The 24,596-nt window shown below is 44.1% G+C and overlaps 1 protein-coding gene across 1 annotated transcript in view; it reads left to right on the forward strand.

Moving 5' to 3' along the window:
* Positions 1-24,596, forward strand: part of smtnb (smoothelin b) — a 61,213-nt gene that overhangs the window by 15,159 nt on the left and 21,458 nt on the right. The window contains exons 2-11 of the mRNA XM_030794351.1: positions 1,630-1,787; positions 2,151-2,229; positions 2,324-2,402; positions 2,534-2,610; positions 6,941-6,994; positions 8,460-8,543; positions 11,417-11,498; positions 18,289-18,908; positions 19,691-19,745; positions 22,059-22,634. Coding sequence (XP_030650211.1) covers positions 1,630-1,787; positions 2,151-2,229; positions 2,324-2,402; positions 2,534-2,610; positions 6,941-6,994; positions 8,460-8,543; positions 11,417-11,498; positions 18,289-18,908; positions 19,691-19,745; positions 22,059-22,634 — 1,864 coding nt within the window. The remainder of the gene's footprint in view (positions 1-1,629; positions 1,788-2,150; positions 2,230-2,323; positions 2,403-2,533; positions 2,611-6,940; positions 6,995-8,459; positions 8,544-11,416; positions 11,499-18,288; positions 18,909-19,690; positions 19,746-22,058; positions 22,635-24,596) is intronic.

The raw sequence follows: 24,596 nt of genomic DNA on the forward strand, positions 1-24,596 counted from the left end.
GAAGTTAACTGTCTCACAGATGTGGAGGGATATGTATTTGGATGCCGAGTTCTCTCTCTGTAATGAAGAATGAAGACATTAGAGCCCGACTGATAAATTGTCATGCTGATATTATTGGCCGATATGGGCTAATTGCAGATAAATCAATATCGGTGTTTATAACGGCCTGTAAATGACAATTAAAAATAGACTGAAGATGGATCCTTCAACCGTGTTATGACATTCATGTCAGCCATGCCTGGTTTCGCTGCAGTAACGTGAAAGCCGGTGCAGTCAGTCAAACAGCAAAATCACGTTTAATGTCACGGTAGTTGAGTGGTGTGGACTAAGCTGTGGACAAACTTGATCGTAGTTTTATTTATGAAACAGCATGGTAGTTCTAGTGAGTAAACAAACTACGGTCCTGTCATTTCTCCCTCTTCTCTTCAAAAAATTTTCTCTGGCAACATTACTTACAGCAGCTTATAATGCTGTCCATTGCTAAATTAGGTTTGCAACAAAGCAAGCTAATGCCATGTTTATCAGTGGAAGACCACTAACGTTAATACGCGATTAAACTGCAGCGTTTAACTTATTCTGCCTAAATGAAGAAGTGGTCAACATATCTGCGACTCGCCTGTCTGTAGTTAGTCGGTGCATTGGAAATCATTAAACCAGAGGGGGCTCGTAAATAAACGTGAGCTGAACAAGGATCTAACATGGCTTGGTAGCCAAACGAAGTTATCTGGCTTCTCTTTCAAACGTGTAGTGTGAAATCCCTAAGTTGCAAGTCTTTGATATGACATATTTACAGTCATTTAGTATTAGATGCATTCAACAGCAGCATTTACTCTAGCTCACTGTTGCAGTTTAAAGCATTATTTATCAAAACTTTAATATATTTTGTTGCACCTTTGTTCAAAGTACTTATGACAATAAAACAAGTTTATTTTTAAACTGAATTCTGTCATGTTATCTTGGTGAGGACTCTTACATAACTACACATAAACAAAGATTTTCCCTAACATTTGTTATGTTGTGTGTTTCTGGGGGGAAAAAAGAATATCTGCCAACATGTCTTTATCGGATTTTTAAATCATCAAATATGGAAATCGGTATCAGTCTGAAAAATCCCATATCGGTTGGGTTCTAGAAGACATATATGATGGGAAGCTTTGAAATCTTGACAGTGAGTCTGTGAAGAACCGGTTTCATTTCCCTCTCAGACTGGCCCTTCCTCACATTGGCACACACTGCCAGTGTTCTACCACACTGTCAGCCTGGCAGAGCAACCTGTAAAAATGTGGTTTGTTGTGTACTGCCAAGTGGGCAAATGTTACAAATGTTTTTGTTTTTCTTTTTTTGTTTGTTTGATTTTTTATGGGCAAATTTTGGGCACATTTTTGTTTGTACAGATTCCAGGTGTCGTAGTGTTAGAGGGGAGAGAGGAATTCACAGGACTGATTGCTCCTCAGGCTGTCAGACTGAAGACATGAAACAGTAAATCTGACTCTGACTGAAGAGTTTGGCTGAGAACTCTAATCTAGTTAAAGCACTCAAGCAACTCCAAACTCAGCTCATCATGTGGAAAACTCAGTGGCTCTGTTTTTGAATCCGTTTTTTCTCTTCCTGACCTTTCTCTCTCATTAGCTGGAGGGAACAGTGGACATGGACGAGAGGCGACTGATTCGCTCAGCCATTCGGGATTTGAGACGACGCGAAATCGAGGTGATGGAGGCAGCGTTGGCCAGTAAGCGATTCAGAGCCACACAGCAACACAGACAGGACGACAAAGAAAACCAGCACAGGTAACACACACACTCTTTTTCTGTACTGTCATTTGAAAATATACACACACTTGCTCAGTCAAGTGCATACACACTAACATTCCGCATTTGGTCACACAGGTGCACACGCTGCACCTCTCCCTGACTCTGTCATATTTTCCATCAATGAGTTTAGCAGCCTGGAGGAGACAAACGCTCTATGGAGCAGTGGGGAGAGCAGGAGAGCCTGTCACAACCATAACTCCTCTCACACATGTCCTGCTACTGCAATTAGCACTCACTGTGTGTCTGTGTCTGTGTCTGTGTGTGTGTGTGTCTGTGTGTGTGTGTGTGTGTGTGTGTGTGTGTGTGTGTGTATGCATAAATGTGTGTGTGTTGTTCCAGGTCTGATTTAGCTGGCTCTCTGGACCTGCTCTCTGGGAAGATTCAGAATGTCCACAGCATTGAAGAGCTGACTGGAATGGTAAATTTAACAGCCAGAACAGCTAGGACACACACAGACACACACACGCATGCATGTGTGTGCGTGTTTTGACATACTGTCTGTCTGTGTGCAGTTGCGAGCGTCCAGTGAATATGAGGAGAGGAAGCTGATCAGAGCCGCCATTCGCCGCCTACGAGACCAGGAAATCCAGGGTGAGAGAGCATCGCTGCATGTTGGACTCTATGTATACTGTATGTGATATTTAGGATGCTCTTTAGCGTATGTGTGAGAGAAAGAGTGAATGTGATATGTTAACCTGTGAGAATTGTTGTGTCTTTAACAGGAGCACTTGAGAAAATTAAGGGCAGTGGCCAGCAGAGGGAGCTCTGCCAAGACCCATTCAACAGCCTACACTCAGAGGTGAGTGTTGGAAAGATGACGAAAAGGAGGAGAAAAGTGACTGCTTCAGTAGATAAATATGACAGATAAAACACTTGACAGAATTAATGCAGAACCTGCTGTGAGAGAATCTAACCTTTTGACTGGACGTTTTGTCAGATCTACAGAAGTATCATTCTGTAGCCTGGCTTTTTCAGACTGTCCTCACAAACTAACCCATATGAATGCAGGGCAGAAGCCTGGTCTGTAGGCGTTTTGACTGGTTAACACACAAACAATGGAGATTCAGGTTTTTCCTGCATTGTTGAAGAGCCAAAATAACCTCTTAACCAGTCAAGAGCTTCTCTCAACCAATCAAGAGCTGGTGTCTGTGCTCCTCAGTACCCCAAATGACTGCTCTGATTATTGTATTTATGCAACTGGACAACCCTGACACACACACACACACACACACACACACACACACACACACACTGGCTCACATGCACACACACATAGTGGTTATAAACAGAGACAAACAAAACAAACATTTTCGGTTTAAGACACCACACACCCACATGTTCACCACCCAAACCCAGGCCTCTGTGGAAACTGTAATGTGAAGAATGCCAAAAATGCGTTTCTCCTCTCTTCTCCTCACTCTTCTTTCGTCCTGCCTTCATTTTCTCTTCCCTCATTGTGAAGAGGAGAGCTGGCTGCAAAGGGCCTCACCACAGGGAGGTGGTTTATCTCAGAACACTCCTGCCATAACCCTGCGTATCTCTCCCATACACACACACACACACTCTGCCCCTGCGTCTCATACACATACTGTCCCTGCGTCTCATCACACACACACACACACACACACACACACTCTGCCCCTGCATCTCATACACACACACACACACGGCCCCAGGGTTTCATTTACTGCTTTACTGTGGGTCAGACCCAGTGATATGAGGACAGTTTAGCTGTTTGTCTACCTGACTGCCTGTCTCTCTTTCCGTCACTGTTTCACTGGACACATGTCTTTCCTCTTCTGTCTTTGGTTGGCACTCTGTTTTTGTGTGAGAATGTGTGTGTGTGTGTGTGTGTGTGTGTTTGTGAGTGAGAGAGACTGTAATGAAGGCATGTGTCTCTGTCTCTGTTAACCCAGTGACTGTCTGTTTTCTCCTACATGTGATTATCAGTTGTTCTTGTGTGACTCTGTCGTCCAGCTGTCACAGTCAGGTAATTAAAGCATTTATGGGAACTGAGAACTCAGCCAAATTTGTCTGTGTCAGTCTCTGTCTGTATTTCTCTCCGTCAGTCTCTGTCTGTATTTCTCTCCGTCAGTCTCTGTCTGTATTTCTCTGTCTTTATTTCTCCTTTGTCTGCCCTGCTCTGGCTGTTTCCTCCTTTGCCTTTTTTTTTTTTTTTTGTCTGAGTGAGATTTGAATGTGTAATCTGTGGAGATCACTGAAGATCACTGTGGTTCCTTAGAGAAGCACTCATCATTTCACCTCTGCCCTTTACGCTCCAACTTCAGGTCACCTACAGTCACCAGGTCATGTAGAGGCATCTTGTTCAGCTCAGCCTAATGGGATGTTAATGTCCCTATTGAAACCATGCTAGCCCCGTGCCTGGTACTCTTGAAAAATCACATGAGAGCCAATCACATTTCAGCAGCAGCTTTGGGAACCCACAGTATTACCCTCTGACCTTGTTTGTACCCATTAATGGATGAGATGGAGCTGCTGATGAAGTCCAGTGACTGGTGTTTTTTTCTTTTATCCTGACCAGTCATAGAGTGAGTGTAGAGTGTGTCATAGAGTGTGTGTGTCAGTCATAGAGTGTGTGTGATGCAGTCATAGAGTGAGTGTAGTGTGTGTGTGTGTGTGTGTGTGTGATGCAGTCATAGAGTAAGTGTAGTGTGTGTGTGTGTGTGATACAGTCACAGAGTGAGTGTAGTGTGTGTGTGTGTGTGTGTGTGTGTGTGTGTGTGATACAGTCACAGAATGAGTGTAGTGTGTGAAGGATGACAACAATGTTGCTTTTCTGCAGCAGGAATTGACTCTGTGTGTGATACATAGTGCTGCAACGGTATAGAAATTTCCTTACCATGGTATTCAAAGAATGCCACCTTGCAGTTTGCGGTAATACCGCAGCCAAACGCCTGTGTTTAATTGTTCATTTATTTGAGCGCTTGCCACTTGTTGCCGTCACGGTTGTATTTTGTAAGTTTCGCAAAACCTTCTGCGACTCCCAACTGTCTTTGGCCGGCGCTTAACCCTGCCGAAGTGGTCTCACTTGATGGGCTGAGTCCAGCATACTAGGAGGATGCGTTGTTCTCAGATGCCATTTAAAATTTGTTGTGTTAGCTTACTTCACTGATACCTTTTTACCGCAAATGAGACATAGGCCTATTGTCTCTTCTAGATTAGCTGGTTCCCCCTTGTTATTGAGTTCAAACCCAAAATGTGCCCAAAATCCATCGACTGAGTTCTAGCAGGGCTCCTACGCAGTATGGAAAAGGATGGAATTTGATTTTAGTAATTTCCAGGTCTAGATAAGTATGGAAAAAAGAAAAGAGAGTATGGAAAAATATTTGTGTTTCCAGACTGTTGCCCTTTCTGTTTTCGAAAATATAAAATTCAGAATTTCTAAAAATAAATTGATCATACAAGCAGAGTGTTTTTCATGGCATTTGGAGCAGACAGACAGCACAGCCAAAAGCCCAGCAAAAGGGACTTTATAGCCCTTTTCCACCGATGTGGTTCCAGTTCTGTGGCCTAATCTAGAACTGGTTCCACACGTTTCCACCCGAAAAAGACGGCTCCTCAAAATTGCTTGTCCAAAAGTTGGAACCACTGTCAGTGGCTATGCAAGTGAGAACCAATCAGTTCAGTGTGTGATGTGTTTGGTACATGACATTCTCTAGAGATCTGGGAGTAACAAAAGTCTGACCAAGCTGGCGGAGGATAAAGGCTACATGTATGATGAAAGCATGTGTATAATTAAAAGACGTATAGGCAACCGTTCCTGTCTACATCAGCATCATGCAATCTACATCATGGGTTGTTGTTTACATGAACGTAGTCGGGGCCAGCGCGGTAGAAAAAACTCTCTCAGCAGCTCTGGTCAGGGCAAATGGACAGGCTTGCTTTTTTTGGGAATTTCGCCCTACCATTTTTCACTCTGGGAGCAAAATTCACTGTCTGGAGGTGTTTCGCTGTGTGGAAGCCTAGCATAAAAATTAATTTACAAAAAGCAAGCATAGCAGATGCATTCTGTCTGCCATGACTTTTTCCCCATGGAAATTACCCCAACTTTCACTTACATAACATTCGCTTCTCAAACCTGTCAAAATGCAGACAAGTTCTCAAAAGGCACCAAGGCAGAACATGCTCAGCACAGGCGCTGTCCTGGTGGAAAAGAGGTATTAGACAAATTACTCTGGCCCCCTGTTAATCCAAATTACTGAAAGTCAACATTTCAGGCTCTGGAGCTCAGGGGAGCTCCCTGGGCTTCTCCCTCATCTCTTGGGGGTAACTTGGTCTCTCATAGCCCCTGCCATGGAGCAGTAAATGGAAAAATCTAAATTTCAGCCTCCAGTCCCCTGGTAACCTAAAACATGACTTTTTCTCTTATTTACTGTACCAGGCTATGGAGCTCAGGGCGCCTCCCTGGTCCTCTCTCCGAACATTTGGGGGTAAATTGGTGTCTCATACCCCCTGGTATACAGTTATTTAAATTTACAGGATGAAAACTGAATAACATTGCACTGCTTTAGCATTGCAGCTTGAATAAAATGCTGTGCATTGAACTTGTCTGGGTTTGGTGTTAATTGATTTGATGGCAATTATTTGGTAACATACAGTAATAGCATACACAGTCAGAATGTAACATATATGTTAACAATTGGATTTTAAAACCATTTATTTACATAATAAACATCTAGCTTTTTGTACCTTGATGTCAGATATGGCCTGAAAAATCTACTGAGAAGTCTGGAAATTTGAGTCTGGAGAAGTATGGAATTTTGAAAAGGAAAATGCATAGGAACCCTGTTCTAGGCCATTGCCTAGGCTAATTGTACTGACAGACGGGTCTGACCTGTACACTAACTCTCCCAGGCCACTTGTCCGGTATCGACTTGTACCATTCGCCTTTATACGTTTCGTTTTTTCATTTGTGTGGATTTCTGATTATGAGTTGCGATTGTTTTTCAGTCAGCTCCTTTGTTGTGAATACTGGATGTATAATGTGATGGTAAGCTACTCTTTTGAAGTGGATCAAAAGGAGAAAATAGATGGTCCTGTGGATCAAATCAGAACCCTGTGTGTTATGACAGCTTCACCCTGGATGTGTCTCTATGGTGTTTTAACAGAACAACACGCTCAGGTCTGTGCCACAGCTGATCCCAGATCAGTACTGTCAGAAGGTAAGCAATGGATAAGATACCTAGTGGACCAGTCAGATCTGAGTCAGAATCAGCTGTCTGTGATAAAACAGCCTGAGCCTCTCTGTGTGGGATGAGCAGCACATGTTTAGTTGAAGGGAGACAGGCAGAGATCTGTAATTTTTTTGGAACAATAAACAGTGAAAAGCACAGACCCAGTCTATCAGGATGTCTGTAAATGGCACATGAACATTGTGTTTGAATAACATTGACACCTGTCAGATTTGACCTGATGATGTCATTTCAGTAATAACACTTCTGTTCAAACACACGCATTCCTTTACAGTCCATATAAAAAGGGAGTGGAGTCTATGGCCTATTGGAGCCACCTTTACACATGCCTGAGTTTCAACTCAAAACAGTGAGTAGAAACTGAGAATGAATGGTGTTTGTGTCAGCCACGTTTTCACTTGCTGAAGACTTTACTTCTTCACACGTCACAGCAGAACCTGGACTGACACTTGTGTAGATATTTGATTGACATACGTCATTTCCTGCCGTTTGTCACCATGTGGCGTGCGTTGACCTGTGTGTCTGTGGCGTCATCGGAGTCGGAGTTCCTGTCAGGAAGCAGGAATGGGGTCAGGTCTACTCCACATCCTCTCTGATAAAGTCACTGGTTCAGCTGTCGACACAGCCACTCCAGCCTGTCATCTCTGCTGCACCCAGCACACTTTCACAGTCCAGCTCTTTGCTCACGTTTGTCTGGGTCTGGTTTATTTGTTTGCTTACCCAATGAGCTTTTCTCATATGTCCAGCTTTGTGCTCAGTAAGTGTGTGTGGTGGCTTGAGCCTGAAGGTGAGAATGGAATCAGTCATTTAGCTGTCTGGTGATAAGACAAAAGTCAGAGAGAGAATCGTGGCATGTCACTCAGACTCGGTCTACCTGTAAAATGTATCAGTGACACAGAGAGAGAAGGCATAGAGTCAGACACACGGAGAGAGAGAGAGAGAGAGAGAAGGCATAATCAGACACAGAGAGAGAGAGAAGGCATCAAGTCAGACAGAGAGAGAGAGAGAGAGAAGGCATCGACTCAGACACACGGAGAGAGAGAGAGGGTATGGAGTCAGACACACACAGAGAGAGAGAGAGAAGGCATCGACTCAGACACAGAGAGAGAGAGAAGGCATTGAGTCAGACACACGGAGAGAGAGAGAGGGCATAGAGTCAGACAGAGAGAGAGAGGGCATAGAGTCAGACAGAGAGAGAGAGAAGGCACAGAGGCAGACACAGTGAGAGACAAGGGATAGAGGCAGACACAGCGAGAGAGAGAGAAGGCATAGAGTCAGACACACAGAGAGAGAGAGAAGGCATAGAGTCAGACACACAGAGAGAGAGAGAGAGGGAGACGGAATGGGAGGGAGGGGAAATGGAGGCGTGGCTAGCTGTGGTATATATGTGGTGTGGTGTGGTGTGAGTGTGTGTGTGTGTGTGTGTGTGTGTGAGGGCACGGAGGTTGACAGAGAGACGCATGCTAGAAGAAAGAGAGAGAGGGGGAGAGAGAGACTGACTGTGTCGTCAGGGAGAACGGTAAATAACTTTTCTTCTCTTACTCTCTGTAATGGACATGCTGGGTCTCTTCTCTGTACTCTTACCTGATGGATTACAGTCTGAACACTGCTCTCTCTTCTCCCTCACTCTACTTTTCTCTCCCTCCACCTTCTTATTAACATCTGGCTTTTCATACGTTCTGTGTGTGTGTGTGTGGGACAGAGTACTCTCTCTGGCTGTGTGATCTCCTGGGTGTTTGTGCGAGTAGCAGTGGCAGATTATGTGATACGGAGAAACCCTCTGAAGTGCCTAATCAGATTAGTTTTCCCTCAGTCATTGTTACAGAATTCCTCAGATCTCAGGTAGAGATGGAGAATACAAAAACACAAACATGGCCCCAGAGAGAGAGGGAGACAGAGAGAGAGAGAGAGAGAGAGAGAGAAGAGATTTGGATTGATGTAGATGAATCATCATCTGTTTTGACTGAATACTGTGCACTGTAGGGTTTGCGTGTGTGTGCGCGAGCATGCGTGCATGTGTGTGTTTTTGATTGTGTGTGTAAAATGACAGCTTGGCTACACTATGTGACTGGTAATGGACTGAGAGTATGTGGTTCACCAGATTGGCCGTGTGCTCACGGAAAATGACACAAGGGAAAAGCTGACTACACACACACACACACACACACACACACACACACCATCATGCACCAGCTCAAACTCACAGGCTCTGTGATATAAATCTGGGCCAGAAATGCTAGATGAGATCTTTGGTAGCAGGACTTGCATCTGCATTAAGCAGATGTGTGTGTGTGTGTGTGTGTGTGCGCATGTGTGAAGGAAAGAGGCATTCCATGGTTCAGAACAGTGTATTTAATCCACACCTTTCTGCGGTGATACTCCGCAGACAAAGATTGGTTTGAACTGACAAACAAACAAAAGCCAAATTACAGACACTCAAACACCCACACACACACACACACAAAGACAGAGGAAAAAAAACAGAGTCTGGCTGAGACAGGGGTTCGGCTAAGTTCATCTGGCCAAGGCCGACTGAGCAGGCTGTAATCATAGTGTGGGCCTATGAAAATGACCCTAAGGTCTGTCTCACTCTCTCTCTTCTCTTTCTTTCTCCTTCTCTTTCACCCTCTGTCTCTCTCTCTCTCTCTCTCTCATAGCTCAGAATAAGGAGTGCCATGTGTTAGTGTGTTTACAGTTCAAATGTAATGATGTTTTTATCTGTTTGTGTGAATGTGGGAGTCATTCATCACCTCGTCTGTTCACTAAGGGTGATTATTCAGCCCTGTCCTCTCTCTCTCGCACACGCACGCACGCACGCACGCACACACACACGCATATACACACACACACGCGCAGCTGGCTTGTGTTGGCAGGTTGAAGCTACTGAGCTGATTACTGATTGTTTGCTGTTGATTGTGCCACAGAAGCATTTGATTTGTTTGGGTTGGCAGCCAAGGACAACACACACACACACACACACACACACAAACAAACAGAATACCTCTTCCAAATGCTTTCCTCACTTCTTATTCAAAGATTCTTACTCTGTTGTTCTTCCTTCACTTACATTGGCTGGTTTCTTGGTCCATTCACTTGTGTAATCAAGGCTTGATTTCATCAATTTGCTGTCCTATATTGTGATGGTAAGACTCTCACATTAACACATTACTCCTCCACGAACTCTGACCTGAGACATTTTTAGCTAAGAGGAGAGAAAAATACACTCAGAAGGTGTTTGAATATTCTGGAATATCTGCTCACATGGAGTGAAGCAACCAGACAGCTGCACCTCCCTCTGAATAAACTCAAACTTACCATAAACCACAGACCCCCACCACTACTCTGACCCAGGCTATAGCACCCTTCATCTCTGCCTTCTCTATCTCACAACATACAGCACCGTCGCACACACGCCATGGTCACACTGACACCAAGGTCACACATGCTTAGGTCACACAAACGCCACGGTCGCCCACATGCCGTGGTCACAATGACAACACGGTCACATTGATACTGGAGCGGCTGAGAAATTTAACATCTTATTCCTATTTGTCTCCATAAGTGTTGTGTGACAGTTTCTGAGAACACATGGCAGAGAGGAGTTTTTCTGTATTTTCCATAGGATTTTTCTTTTCTTTCCCTGCTGGTCTGAGCTTTACAGATGATTTCACATACACACTGTACATCTGAAGTTACAATCATCAAATTTATTTATCATTTTGAATTGACTCATTTTGAGTACTTACACGATAACTCTGTAAATGACTCTGAACTTGTCAAAATCCAAGAGCCCCATACACATTAAACTTTTGTCTTTTGGTTAAGGACATAGGGTTACGTTTCTCGTGATCTTTTTCTTTTTTAGTTATGGAATAGAAGCCACCTGTAATATTCATTAGAAAGGATTCAGGCATGTTCCAACAGCCTCCGGTTTGTTTAAAGTTCCTGATAAAATTTGGTGTGTATGTGGCTAATCTTAATCTTGTCATCGCTGTTGATTGATGAATAGTGGAGAACAGGGTGGGAAAGCTACAGGTCTGACCAAAGCTTTTAAATCAGTGAAACAGTTGGTTGATCTTATTTGTGAGGCGGGACAGTGTTAGCAAATGTTTCCGGAACATTTCACATGGAGACGTGAGGCACAGGGGAATGGCTCCGCTCTTACCTGTTCTGAACAGACTCAACCCTCAAATGATTTTTTTTTTTCGTAACTCACCTGTGCTGAATAGACTTAATCATTTAATGATTTCTTTTCTTTACTAACCTTTGCTGAATACACCTAATTATTTGTTTTTTTTTCCTCTGTGCAGTCCATTGAAAGGCAGTTTATTGTACATCTTTCTCTCTGTTTTTTTTTTTTTTGTCTTTTCTTTTTTTCGGTTTTGCTCGTAGGTCATTGAGACGCAGGGCGTGGGCGAGAGAGATCAGGTCAATCTGAACAGCAAAAAGACCAGCAGAGAGCTGCACAAACACAGTAAGTCTTTTACACACTTCTTCTTCAATGTTTCCTTAACGCAAGCTCTGAACCTGCAGCCCATCTGCATCTCCACAAGTGAAACAAGACGTCTGTGAGACTTTGTTTAGGATCTTTGGTGAGAGGGAGGAGGGTTTAGCTTTGGGGTTATGGGTTCAGTCATACCCTGGTTAAATAAAAGCCCATATCTCGGCAGGTGGTTGGTTAAATATTACAGTGGAGATGTGTTGCTCATGTTCCCTTGAGTGAGAATGCTTTCCCAACACCCTGAGCAGCTGTAGGGCCTGAGCACTGAGCTCCACTCAGTGCCTCCGTCTCTGACACGTGTCCCTGCAAACTAACGCTCTCCTCTGCACCCACAAGGAGAAAAAACACTGTGTCTCTGTGAAATTGGCACTGGCATGAAAAACAGTACGTGCATTTTGATAGAAAACTAACTTTTCTCAGTTTTTATAGCCCTTTAATTTTTGCTTTTAATCCATTGTCAACACAGAAAAAGTTTCTCCTGGAGTGTAAAGTGTTTTGATTCTGCTGTGTTTGGACATAAGTGAGTAAATATGAATGAAGAACAGTCTGCTTGACAACGTTAAAAATGTGGTCTGCCATTAATACACCAGAATGACTGAGACATAACAAAGGGTAAAGAAGTGTTTGTTTAAACAGCACAGACTGTATACCGGCTGATGGAATGCACAGGTAGTTAGAGTAAATAGCGATGGTTTAATGGTAATTACCTCTTACCACTGTTTGAGATCAGTCACTGGTTAGTGCACATGCAGATAAAGGTGAGTCAGACATCACTTACAGCCTGAAAAGACTCTATAATGGACAAGGCAAAATTGGAAAGGGAGGAATGTGACTGCATAAAAAAAAAAACAGCTGTGAAATGAGAGATGATTGGCTTGTTGGTGTTTTACCTGACTGAGAGTGTGTTTGCATATGTAAATTTGAAGTCTGACCACTTAAGTTAATTAAAATTTTGTGAATCAAACTTTGCTCAAGAGCCTTGTGATCGACTTGCTGACCAAAGTGTTTGGGCACATGTGACTTCATTTTAGCACAGTTCTGCTAACGTAACCGTCTGGTCAGCACAGACATACATGCACAACATACACTAGTTCACGTAAGACACCAAAGGCAGTGCAGATATGCCTCGTTCTGTTGTCATATGTCATATTAGTCAATACATATTCAGCATATCAATCAGTAATATCAGTCATCTGAGCATGGTAGTCTCTCTCACTCTCTCAGACTCACTAAGAACAAACACCCTCTGCTCATCCTTCATGCTTCAGTGTAACAGCCACCTGGAGAAGCTACAAAAAGCTTCTGTCCTGCATCACACCATCAGTACCTTTAAAACAAACAAACAAAAAGTACAAACATGGAAACCCAAGAACTGCTTACCTGTCTGTGTTGTCTTGTCGGCTTTGAATTCTAAGACCTGAAATTTCCAAACAAACGTCTACACGTACCTACGCAGTTTTACATTATTTCCGTTACCCTAAAAGACTCTCACTTGGGTGTGAATGTTACATCTGTTACAATGCTCCCTCTGTACCCATACAGAAGTACACACACACACACACTGTCAACTTGCATGCCTAGATTCATACACACACTCACACAAACAGAAATAAACACAGATACATTTACCACTGGCAGTACGTGGTGATGGGGTGTGTGTGTGTGTGTGTGTGTGTGTGTGTGTGTGTGGGTGTGGGTTGAGTGAGCTGTTGGTTTCAGTCTTTTATTTGCCATGTTCATTAGGTGATATTTGCTCTGGTCTCAGCAATTTCAGCAAGGAGTGGCAACCAATAAAGCTATGATAACAACCACTAATCCTCAGTAGGCTGATGCACCACTCCTTCACTGAAAATAGCCCTCCTCCATCCAATTTCCTTCCTTTATCCCTGGCCAGCAGAGTGGAGTGTGTTCTGCTCTGGGGTCAGGCCGTGGTCAGAGTCAGTGTAGAGAATGAGGGAACATCCAGGCTAAGGACTGTCACGACTGGATGAGCCCTGAATACCTCTAGACTTCACCAGCACCACCTTCCAAAAGGACAGGGTGTCTGTTTAATTATCTCTTCCTTTATATTGTAGATGTGAAAAGACTGAGCACATGGGTTTGTGCAATCATCTCGCTCTCCTTTTTTTTTTTTCTTGTCCAGTCGAGAGAGAGAATGAGAATGATTTGTCAGATTATTCACTCTCCAGATTGGGTAATTTGGTTACGGATGGGGTGATCTGAAAGCTGGAGAAGTGTTAAGTGTAAATGGAATCTTGTGAAGCTCCCAGCTTTGTTTTAGTTGGATTAGTGCCGATGAAAAGAAATGTGGAAATTGTCAGGATGTGAAGGCACAGTACATTCTCAAAATAGACCAGGCTGACACCGAAAAAAAAAAAAAACAGCTCTAACAGCACGCTCTATAAGGAGTGAGAATCTAACTGTACTCTTCCGTTTCTCAGTCATTACTGCTCCATGGCCCAGATTTCTATCCGTTTCTGACCTGGAAGAAAAGAAAATGCTGTGTCTCGCACTGTCATCCCCCAAAAAACTCCTCATGACCTATATTTAGTCTCAGTCTGTTAAGGTAACATTTTGTTTTTTGTGGCCCTAAAATTAGTGGTTCCTGGGCCTGTACTCAGCTTTTTAAACCCAGTCATTTGGTCGAGTGACTGCACAGCTGACAGAGAGAAGGGGAGAGAGAGAGAGGTGAACAGAGTGACTAGGCCATTGTTTTTTTTCCACTGATCTCGGCTCACACACCACACACACACACACACACACACACACAAAGAAACAGGATGTTTGGGGCCAGGACAGGGAGGGCTTGTGTATATTTGGGGGCTGTGGTCGGGGCTGAGGGAGTTTGTCGCCGTCCCAGAGGAAATGGAATTAATGGCAATGAAAAGTAAAACAGAGTTTGTTCTCTCACCTAATTGGTGCAGTCTGATACACACCATGTGTATATGGCACACGCGCACACACACAGAGCGGGCAAGGCTGTTAACATGACTCCAGTGGCATGTCCAAACAGGGTTTTAGAGGAAAATGGACAGTGAGATTCCCACGTGTTCAGAACCAGTAAATGTTAACACACAGGACGAACAATCCCCACCCTGAACCCCTCGTGTTTGTGAAGAGAGGCAGAAATAACAGTCTTAAAGTTAGTGAGGTTTTTCCCCTTAATGCCTGCTTACACAACACACAGAGTGCCATTCCCATGGCACTCCACACAACAGCCAACACAAAAACACCACAATACCATCGGAATTCATTCCTGCTCTAGGAACTTGACTTGCTCACTTGGTGCATTGGCTTCTCAGCCATGGGGTGATCTATCTATAGCTCAGCTTTCGCTGATGAGGCTGCATGACCCTTGTTTGTATGTTTTGGGTTTTGAGTCTCCAAACAGTGAGATCTACCTCATCACTTACACTGGTCTTAAGTGTATTTATCTTGTTGTGAAGAGCGTGAATGTTAATGTGATGAAGGTTGTGTGGGGACCAGGGAGAGGACACAGGCTTGTCTGTGCTGCGTGATACGAACACTCTTTGGTTTATCAGAGTCACATCTGTTCAATTAATGTCATTTGTTCTTCAGTGAGGGGCTCGCAAAACCTGTAACAGGAACAAGTGAAGCTTCAGGACTTTTTAAATCTATTTCTCTGCCTTCTCCATCTGTTTCTTTGTCATGTATCAAATAACTACAACCAAATTTGTCTTAAAATATCTTTAAAATGTGTGGCCAGTGTCCAGAGAACAGTTGAATCAGTCTTTTTTCTGCAGAAATTATGATTGAAGTGTGTGTTTGTGTCTTATGAGGTTAAGATCAATCAGTTTCATGTGATTCAGGTGAAATTGTGAATGAGATATCTGTGTTAAGAGGTTAAGGATTTAAGCCTCTGCACAATCAGCTAGTTAGCGGCTGTAACACGTGGAGAGGTAACTCACATTTACAAACTGAATAGATGAATAATGTGGTGGAAGAGAGATTTACATGGTCTGTAAAGAGCTCTAGCCTGAAGCAGTCACTCAGTATACATTAATGAAATGGACAGAAAGCACAAGACTAAATGTTATTCCAGGCCTGGTGATCACTGGGGGTTATAAATAAACTAGAAGAAGCTTTACTTGGCACATAATGTTTGCAGGGAAATGTGAGTTCTTGAAACGTTTTAATTTCCTGTAAAACGATGATTTGAAGTTTTTGATTGACAGAGCCTTGAAGCTTCCTTGGAGTCTCTAAAGGAAAAATGAATGATGAGTAATGTAGGTAAATTTACAGCAGCGTCTCTGCACAGCCCTCATTCAGTAACATTACACTGTGTGTACCAGCTGATACAGTGTTCAGTACTGAACAGAAAGCTTTTATCCTGAACACAGTCTCAGTTCCTAACAGCACACAATCCCTAAACTGGACAGTTCCAGACAAAAACCTGTAGCAAGGGTCAAGAAACTTTTCACCCTCAGGAGCTGAATAGTCTGTCTTCTCAAGAAGGAAAGAAAGACAGGGCCATGGTTTACTCCTAAGGACATTTATTTATAGACTTATGTCAACGTTCAGAAATGTGCAAATAAAAGCAGCTATTGTAGTTTGTGTCTGGCCTCACGGTCTTCTGAGTGTTTAAGCCTAATTTGATTTTATACTTACCACTAGTATATACAGCAGCTAACTGTGATTTTACACCTATCACAGGTATGTACAGGAGCTAACTGTGATTTTACACCTATCACAGGTATGTACAAGAGCTGTGAGCTGTGACAGAATATCACATTCCTTTTCTAAAACAGTCTGAATGGTTCACACTGAGGAACGATTAAGTGCAAGAGACGACTTAAACCCGATATTCAAAAATAAAATCAAAGGCAGTGTACACTCAGTCTCTTTTTTTCCAACTGAAATATAAATTGGGGGAAACACGATGCAAACTTGTAATATTTAGCACCTTCAAGGTGACAGCGAAAATAAAATAATAATAAAGAGCTGATAAACTGTGTTTTGTCACTCATAATTTATATTGATTATCAGGACCAGTGACTCAAAAATGCCCCAAACATTTGGTATTTTGAACAAGAATTTTCATTTTTAGACGACCTGAGAACTCAACCCCTGCATAGACATAGATTAAAACTGTACTCTCAATTTTCCAAATGAAACTCAGCCTTTATCCACCAAATACTTCTGTCAGTCATATCGGGCTACAGCGATTCCATCACGTTTAAAATACTTAAAGAAGCATATTTTAGATACAGATACTTAATTTGAGCATTTTATCTTAGAGAAATTATCATTCTCCAACACCAGCAACCAAGAATGTGTATTTTTCTAGTTAGTAAAAGTCTGTTCTTGAATCTTTAAACAAACAGAGCTACAGTGGAGAGTGAGGTTTAGAAAACCTGGTAAATCTTTTTGAAAGGCGAGAAAGCTATTTGAGACGCTCTATGCTCCTGAGAGAGGACAGAATGTGCTGTTTGTGTGATCAGAGAATGGTGAAAACAGAGGATGGTTTCCTGAGCAGATGGAGAAAGAATCAGGGAGTGAGGGTACCCAGCAGTCCCAAAACATCAGGAATTTGTTCCCAAATTTTATGACTTAAGAATGCAATAATTTCCCTACTCATCAGGGTTGGAGAATGGCTAAATGTAGCATAAATGTTTTCCCAATATGTGAAAGTGCACAAAGAAGCCAGAGGGACTTCTTAGAACAAAGAAATGGCTATCCACATTGTGACAATTTATGTGTCTGATTACTGAAACTCCTCGAACTCTGATTTCCCTTCTTTGGCTGCATTCATGTGTTAATTTTTGCACCAGACAACTGCTGAGTAGCATTTATGTGTGAATATGGATATCCCTGTCAAGGTATTATCTCAACGCTGTCATCTCAGGGTCACCTCAAGACTTATTTGGCTGTGTGATTTAGTGACTAATTGGGTTGTGTGATTTAGTGCTCCACTAGAGTTTGACTTAGAAGAAAATCGAGGAACAGTGACTTTGGACCTCTGGATCCACCCTATACCTCGACGCCTCTTTCCTCTTCCCCTGTCCTGTCCTACTTCTCTGTCTTTCTCACACACACACACACACACACACACATACACATAAACAGGCACGCGGGGAGGAAATGTCTGCCTCCACCCCACCCTCATGCCTTTACCCAGCAGTCTCTGCTTCAGCCCAGTGTTACTCCAACATTCCTCAGGCTGTGGAAGCCATTCATTTCCTCTCTTTCTCTCTCTCCCCCTCTTTCTCTCTCTGCCCCACTGTTTCTCTCCATGTGTGCGTATTTGTGTAAGGGAGAGAAAGACAGAGAACGAGCATGTGAAATGTGAATGTCTGTGTGAAATATCAGTGTGTCTGTGTGATTCAGGTAAAATGTTAACCCAGTATTGTCTGTTTGGTTTGTGAGCACTGGTTTTGAAGTTTACACTGATAACACAGTCCATAGTACGTACCATGGATGGCCCCGTTATCAGTAAAACTGGAAAAGTAACCTGCCAACAGCTTTACACACATCCCCTGTACTGAAGGAATTCTTCCACCCATGACATTTATTAGACTAGTTAGACAGCACAATGTTCCCTTTAAACTCTCTATGCAGTTTCATCTGTTATCACTGAGTACATGTGGGTATTGTAGATCACAAAACTGGACCCGCAAATTCCCGTTATCCTGCAGTGTGTCAACGCCACATCTGAATGAGCCCAGTAATGTGTTTGAGAGTGTTTAACTGTGAAAGATAATCTGAGTAAATCTCCTCTGTCTCTCTCCTGTGTGTGCCCTAGGCTCTGACTCCAGTATGGTACTGGTTTTAGACCCACTGGTCAGCGAAAAAGTTTCCTGCCCTCTCTCAGTCCGTCATCAAATAGACTCTGGCCCTCCCGATGCGGACGTTACTCCCGCTTACCGCGAACGGTCCAACTCCAAAGATTCCAGCCAGAGTCTAGACTCTTCCCAGCAGATGCGATCTGACTCCAGCTGCTCAGAACATAGTCTAAGCCTCGTTCATCGGCAGCGTTTGGATTCCAGCGCATCAGAACACAGTCTCAGCTCTCCCGCTCGGATGCATTTGGACTCTGACGCTTCTGACCGCAGCCGCAGCTCCCAGTCCCAGCCGGGGCCCACCGCAGACTCTGGATCTTCATACATGAGTCAGGCACCGTCCTGTGATTGGGACCAAGACCAGAGACCCAGCAGATCTCCATCCAGCACCGATTCAGAGGCTGACATTAGTGAGCAGGTTCAGCCCAAACCTCTGGAGGAGTCGTCCGCTGTGGAGGTCACTGGGGACGGGTTGGATGGATTGGTGCTGTCCAGGAAAGCCCAGAGCTCCAGCAGCACCGGCCCAGGGAATGGATCGAATGGACCTGGTACCAGGCCCCAGACCTGTGTTTCAGAAGTGAAGGTAGGATTCAGCTGCAGAGTGAGGGAAATATGCTCTTGCCCCCACAAGGAGGTGCTATTTCATCATACAACTGGTCTTGGTCTGCCTACTTTAGAGACAGTAACTCTCTCACAGCCATGCACAGCGCTGCAGATGCCTGCTCACTGAAACAGAATTTAATTTAGTTGAATCAAAATTTAATCTGTTTATTAAACAAGCTCATGGTTGTCAGATCTGTCTTACAGCCATGCAGTCAGTGATTACATGAGTGTTAATTTATTATGTTCTTGAAACACCATCAGAAAACTGGGCTGATCCAGATTGGTGCACCCAGCTACAGTCTCTCTGTCTGGACAGCTGTCTCTCTCTGCGTGCACAGTTATCTTTCTGCATGTGCGGCTTTCTCTCTGTCTGGATGGCTGTCTCTCTGTGTGTTTCTGACTCACTATTTGATTTCCAGTTGTATTGCACACAATGGCAGAGTTACCACGGGAACATGACTGGCTGTGTTTTTGGGTGGGTGTCAGTGTCCCTCTCCCCAGTCACTCAGCAGTGAGTTCTGCAGGTGCGGCACCTGCTTAGTCCAAGGGGTGAAATGTGTATCACTCTTTATATATCACGTTACTTTTCTAGACAACATCAGCTAGCAGTGTTGAGAAATGAGTGAGAGTTTTCACATGTCGTCTGTGTCTTCCTGACCTCACTGCCATGCCACTGGGACACCGGGAGACTGACTCCAAACAAACTGGAGAGGGGTGCAAGTAATTCAAATAAAATAAATCATTTTGATTTGTTTTCTCCAGGAGGCCCCAGGAAACAAAACCCCGCTCTCATCTCTCAGCAACGGCAAGGACGCAGGTATGCATTACTTACACACACACTCACACACACACATATACACACACTCACACACACGTATACGCACACACCAGGGTTCCCATTAGCTGGTAATTACTGGTATTTGCCTGATAAAATTGATTAAAAAAAAATGCTAAAGACTTGCTGGTCAAAATGTCCAGTAATAATGCTCATACAAAATGTAGCTATAATTAAGGCTGCCCCTGCAAAGTCGTCTGTAGGAGGAGAGAGTAACGACGACCCTTATACACAAGCTGCGAGGACACATTGGACACATTTGATTTCAAGTCGGCAGCAGAGGACTTTGCTGCAGTGAGAAAAAGGAGGAGATAAAATGTTACCTGGTTACCTGGTGTTACCTTTTTTTTTAAACAGGCTACAGATGTTACAGGTTACATAACAGCCTACATTTTAGCAGCTAATGCTGAGGTTATGCTCAGTCGTTACTGTTCCTTGCTTAACTGTTACTGCTCATTAAATAGCCAGACTGATTTGAGGTTGTTGTCATTCTTTCATCAAACTAGGTGTACATTATTTTGGCAGTTGTAACATAGACTGTTATTGAAACGTGACTGGTACGTTTCAAATTTGTCTGGTTAAATAAATTCTTTCCGGACACTGGACCAACAAGAAAAAATCCTAGCAAAAACCCTGACACACGTATACACACACACACACACACATATACACACACACACACGTATACACCAATGAGCCAAAACATTACGACCTCCTGCCTAACATGCTGTTGGTCCTCCATGTGCCGCCAAAACAGTGCCAACCCGCTGAGGCATGGACTTAACAAAAGCATGGTATCTGGCACCAAAACATTAGCAGCAGATCCTTCAAGACTTCCAAGTTGTGCGGTGGAGCCACCGTGGATTGGACTTGTTGGTCCAGGACATCCCACAGATGCTCAGTCGGATTGAGATCTGGAGAACTTGGGGGCCAGGGCAACACCTGAACACTTCATCATGTTCCTCAAACCATTCCCGAACAACGTACGCAGTGTGGCAGGGCGCATTATCCACTGCCATCAGGGAACACCATTGCCATGAACAGGACTTGAAGGATCTGCTGCTAATGTTTTGGTGCCAGATACCACAGGACACCCTCAGGGGTCTTGTAGAGTCCACGCTTTTGTGAGTCGGTGCTGTTTTGGCGGCACACGGAGGACCAACAGCACAGTTGGCAGGTGGACATACTGTTTTGGCTCATCGATGTATATACACACACATATGCACACACTCACTCACACACTCATATGAATATTGTGTAGTATTACTCTTGCATTGGGCTTCATAGTGAGTGCTGTAGACATAGGCGTTGTATAAGTATTCAGATCCTGCTCTTGACAAGTGATAGTCCAGTAGTGATGAGACACACGTTAACTTTGAAAAATAATTTCAGCCCAGGACACATGCGCACACACACACACACACACACACACACACAGATGTTCTTGTATGTTCACTGTATAATGAGCTGTTATGTCCGTGTGTCAGTTACATGAGTCTAGACTGTGACCGTATAGGGCTAATGTAGCATGCCTCACTGGCAGATTTAACGTCACTTTCTGACATTAACAGCTAATCCAGCAGAACCACTGAGAGATTCAGGGTTAAAACCATGTAGAGGAACGTGGAACAGCTGATCCTAATGTTTGTTATACACTGAGATGGAGGAAGCCCAGTGCCAAACTCATCAGTCTCTCGAAACTCTTATTGTGTATAAATTAACTCACTGCTCACTGAACATGTGTCTCTTCTAGTGTTAATTTGTAGTTAGAATTGTGTGTGTGTGTCCTGGGTCTTGTCACCGTGTCCTGTGTAAACTCTTCTCTGTCGTGGGGCAACGCGTGCACATTTTTTGCCTCAATAAGGAAGGAGATGTGAAAGTACCCTCTCTCTCTGTGGCTGTCTTTTCTGTCTTCGTCTCTCCTCTCTGCTCTCTGTTCTCTTTGTTTTTCCCCTCTTCTCTCTCATTTCTGTCTCATACATGCACTCACACACACTCACAGACCCCACACACACACACACTCACAGACACAGGGAGTGTTTTTTTTTCTGGGTGTATGATTGGCATACCATACTGATGCTTTTTGTCCTGTTGGAGAGAGGTTGACAGATTTTCACTGAACTTGTCTGTTTACTCTGTGTGTGTGTGTGTGTGTGTGTGTGTGTGTGTGTGTGTGTGTGTGAGATTAAGAGAGGGGGAGCATGCGGTAAGTGTGTGAGCAGGGCTGATTTTATCTTTGGTCCTTCTCTATCAAATAAACTCTGTGTGTGTCTGTATGTCTGTCTGTCTTTACAGATCTCATAAACAGTAAAACAGTCTCTGAGCCTTTTGGCCGTGCGGGTTCGGTTCGTGACCGGGTGCGAAAGTTCACTGCCCCTGAGCCTGTGTGTGGAGCTCTTCAGAGGAGGGGTGCACAGAGGAGTGTCAGAGCTGGAGCCTCCTCTGCCATCTCTGAGACAGAGCGCAAACCCCACGTCTTCTCCTCACATCTCTCTTCCCGCTCTGAATCAGTCCCCTCACAGAAAGGCAGCAATCTTTCCGGAGGCGTGGCCGCTCAACCTCAGCCTGTCTCTAGCCAATCGCAGACGGCCGTGGGCGGGCAGAAGAATGGCACTGAAGAAGTCGGGCCTGAGTGCGGCAGCTCAGAGGAGACCGGAACCTTCCGAGATAAAGACATCTCAGGCACTCAGGACCCCCAGGACAACCCCCAGTCCAACATGAAGACCTTCCTCACCATCGAGATCAAGGAGGGACGCACGGTCGCCACCCAGTCTTCGTCATCATCATCATCCTCAGCGTCACAGCCGTCTACAGCGTCAGTGATCAGCATGGCCCCTCGCATCGCCACATCAGGGGGAGGGCAGAGGGCAGGTAAGCAGTATGTGTGTTCTCCTCTGAGCGGACACAGACGCAACCACACCTGTTTATATCTGTATACACCTCCAGAGTGCAGTGTGCGTATGGTGAAGGACCTTGACCTCTGTCACTGTAACATAGCTAATGTGGTGGTTACTCTATGGGGGACCTGGAGTAAGTGTGCGCATGCACGTGCACACATGTGCGTTTTAGAAGGTTTGTGTGTATCTGAGTGGGGTGTGTGTGTAATATCTCTGGGTACACACTAAATTTCGTATTAAGATAAACTACAATGAGGGTAATTAGAGTTACACAATCTTTATTTGACCATCTGTCCTTTTAAGGAGAGTGGGGACAGTTACAGCAGTATAGTTATAGAAAGGTTTTCTCCTGGTGCCTTACATACATTCATAAACATTCTCCCCTGTGTTAAGCTCTGTATGGGTCTAAGCCTGTTCTCCACTGTGTTAAATGCAGTATGGCTCTAAGCCTGAGTGGAAGCATCCAGAGAAGCAGTGGTTTGCTCCACAGACTGTGATAAGATCCTAAATGAGATGAGGTGGTGTGGTTTGCTGCCTGTATACATTATTGTTTTCAAATAATTGTAAACGTAGCCTGGGGTACAGGAGTGACATTCATCTGCCTGAGAGGATCATGCAGAGATGCCCATATTTGCAGAATCCAGTGTGTTTCCCGTGTTGCGTAAGAGCCGGCTGGATTTGGCTGGCGCTGTGGAAATGACAGTAGTAATGAGAGCTGACTGACTGCTCTTCCATTCATTCCTTCTCCATGATTCACAGCGTGGATCTTAAGTGGGGAAAAAGGCAGAGAGAACACACTCAGGAATCCAAAATCTCCTCTTCTCCCCAGAGCGAAAATGCCTCACAGCTCCCTCTGCCTTCCTTTAAAATACGCCACCTCTTCAGTATGTGATAAAGTCCCTGGTTTGAAAGCTGTGTCTGGTTGACGTTTCACTTTGTAGTCTGCTCATATTTGCATACACTTGTTTCTCAGACACTCTTATCCAGAGTAAACACTGCTGAGAGGGAAAGAAAGTGTAAGTGCAATTTCTTACAAGTAACAGATTTCAGCAGAATATCAGGTTAGTTAGAGCACAGTCTGCCAAAGGCCGTGAGATGTCTGGTGTTTGTGTGTGTGTGTCTATATCTGTGTGTGTGTGTGTGTGTGTGTGTGTGTGCGCGTGTGTGTGTGTGTGTGTGTATGAGCGAGACAACAGCGAGGTCTAAAAGAGTCCAATAGTTAAAGGCTGAAATGAAGGAGATCAGAGTAGTCCCAGATCAGATCAGTCCAAACTGAGATGGGTTCTGCAGTGTGATGTGTGTTAGTACTCAGACTCAGTGCGTTACTGTCTGAACTGGGAGAACTGGATAAGAGCTTTGACGAGGCAGCAGAAATATGTGTCTTTTGTCTCCGGAGAACTCCGCCATGCCTGACAATGAAGGCTCTGTGAATTAGTCTTCTTTGTCTTCCCTGACAATCAGTGCTCTCTGTTTTTGTTCACATAAACACTGTGTGTGTGTGTGTGTGTGTGTGTGTTTGAGGGGGGCAGTGTGCTAAGAGTATGACACAATAGAATATTCATATACAGAAGACTGATGGAGTTCTGTGTCCACACACACACACAGACAGTGAGGAAGTTACTATGGATATGCATGGAAAGAAGTATCTCATTATTTTGACTCTGAACTGTGTTCAGGTCCTTCAACCTAAACAGTTTACTCAGGGGCTGCTCTGGACAGCTTTTATCACATAACACCAGATACATACACACACACCACTCACAAACTCTCTCTCTCTCTCTCTCTGTGTGTGTGTGTGTGTGAAGATGATTGTTGCTGTTTTCGGACTCTTATGTTGGTCCTGTCCCTCTGACAGGGGCTTTGATGAATGATCTAAAGCTGAAAGACTTCTGTACTCCGTCCAGATGAGCTAAACTGCTCTGATACACACTCACAG

Source organism: Chanos chanos, chromosome 1, assembly GCF_902362185.1.
Source record: "Chanos chanos chromosome 1, fChaCha1.1, whole genome shotgun sequence".
Lineage (NCBI taxonomy): Eukaryota > Metazoa > Chordata > Actinopteri > Gonorynchiformes > Chanidae > Chanos > Chanos chanos.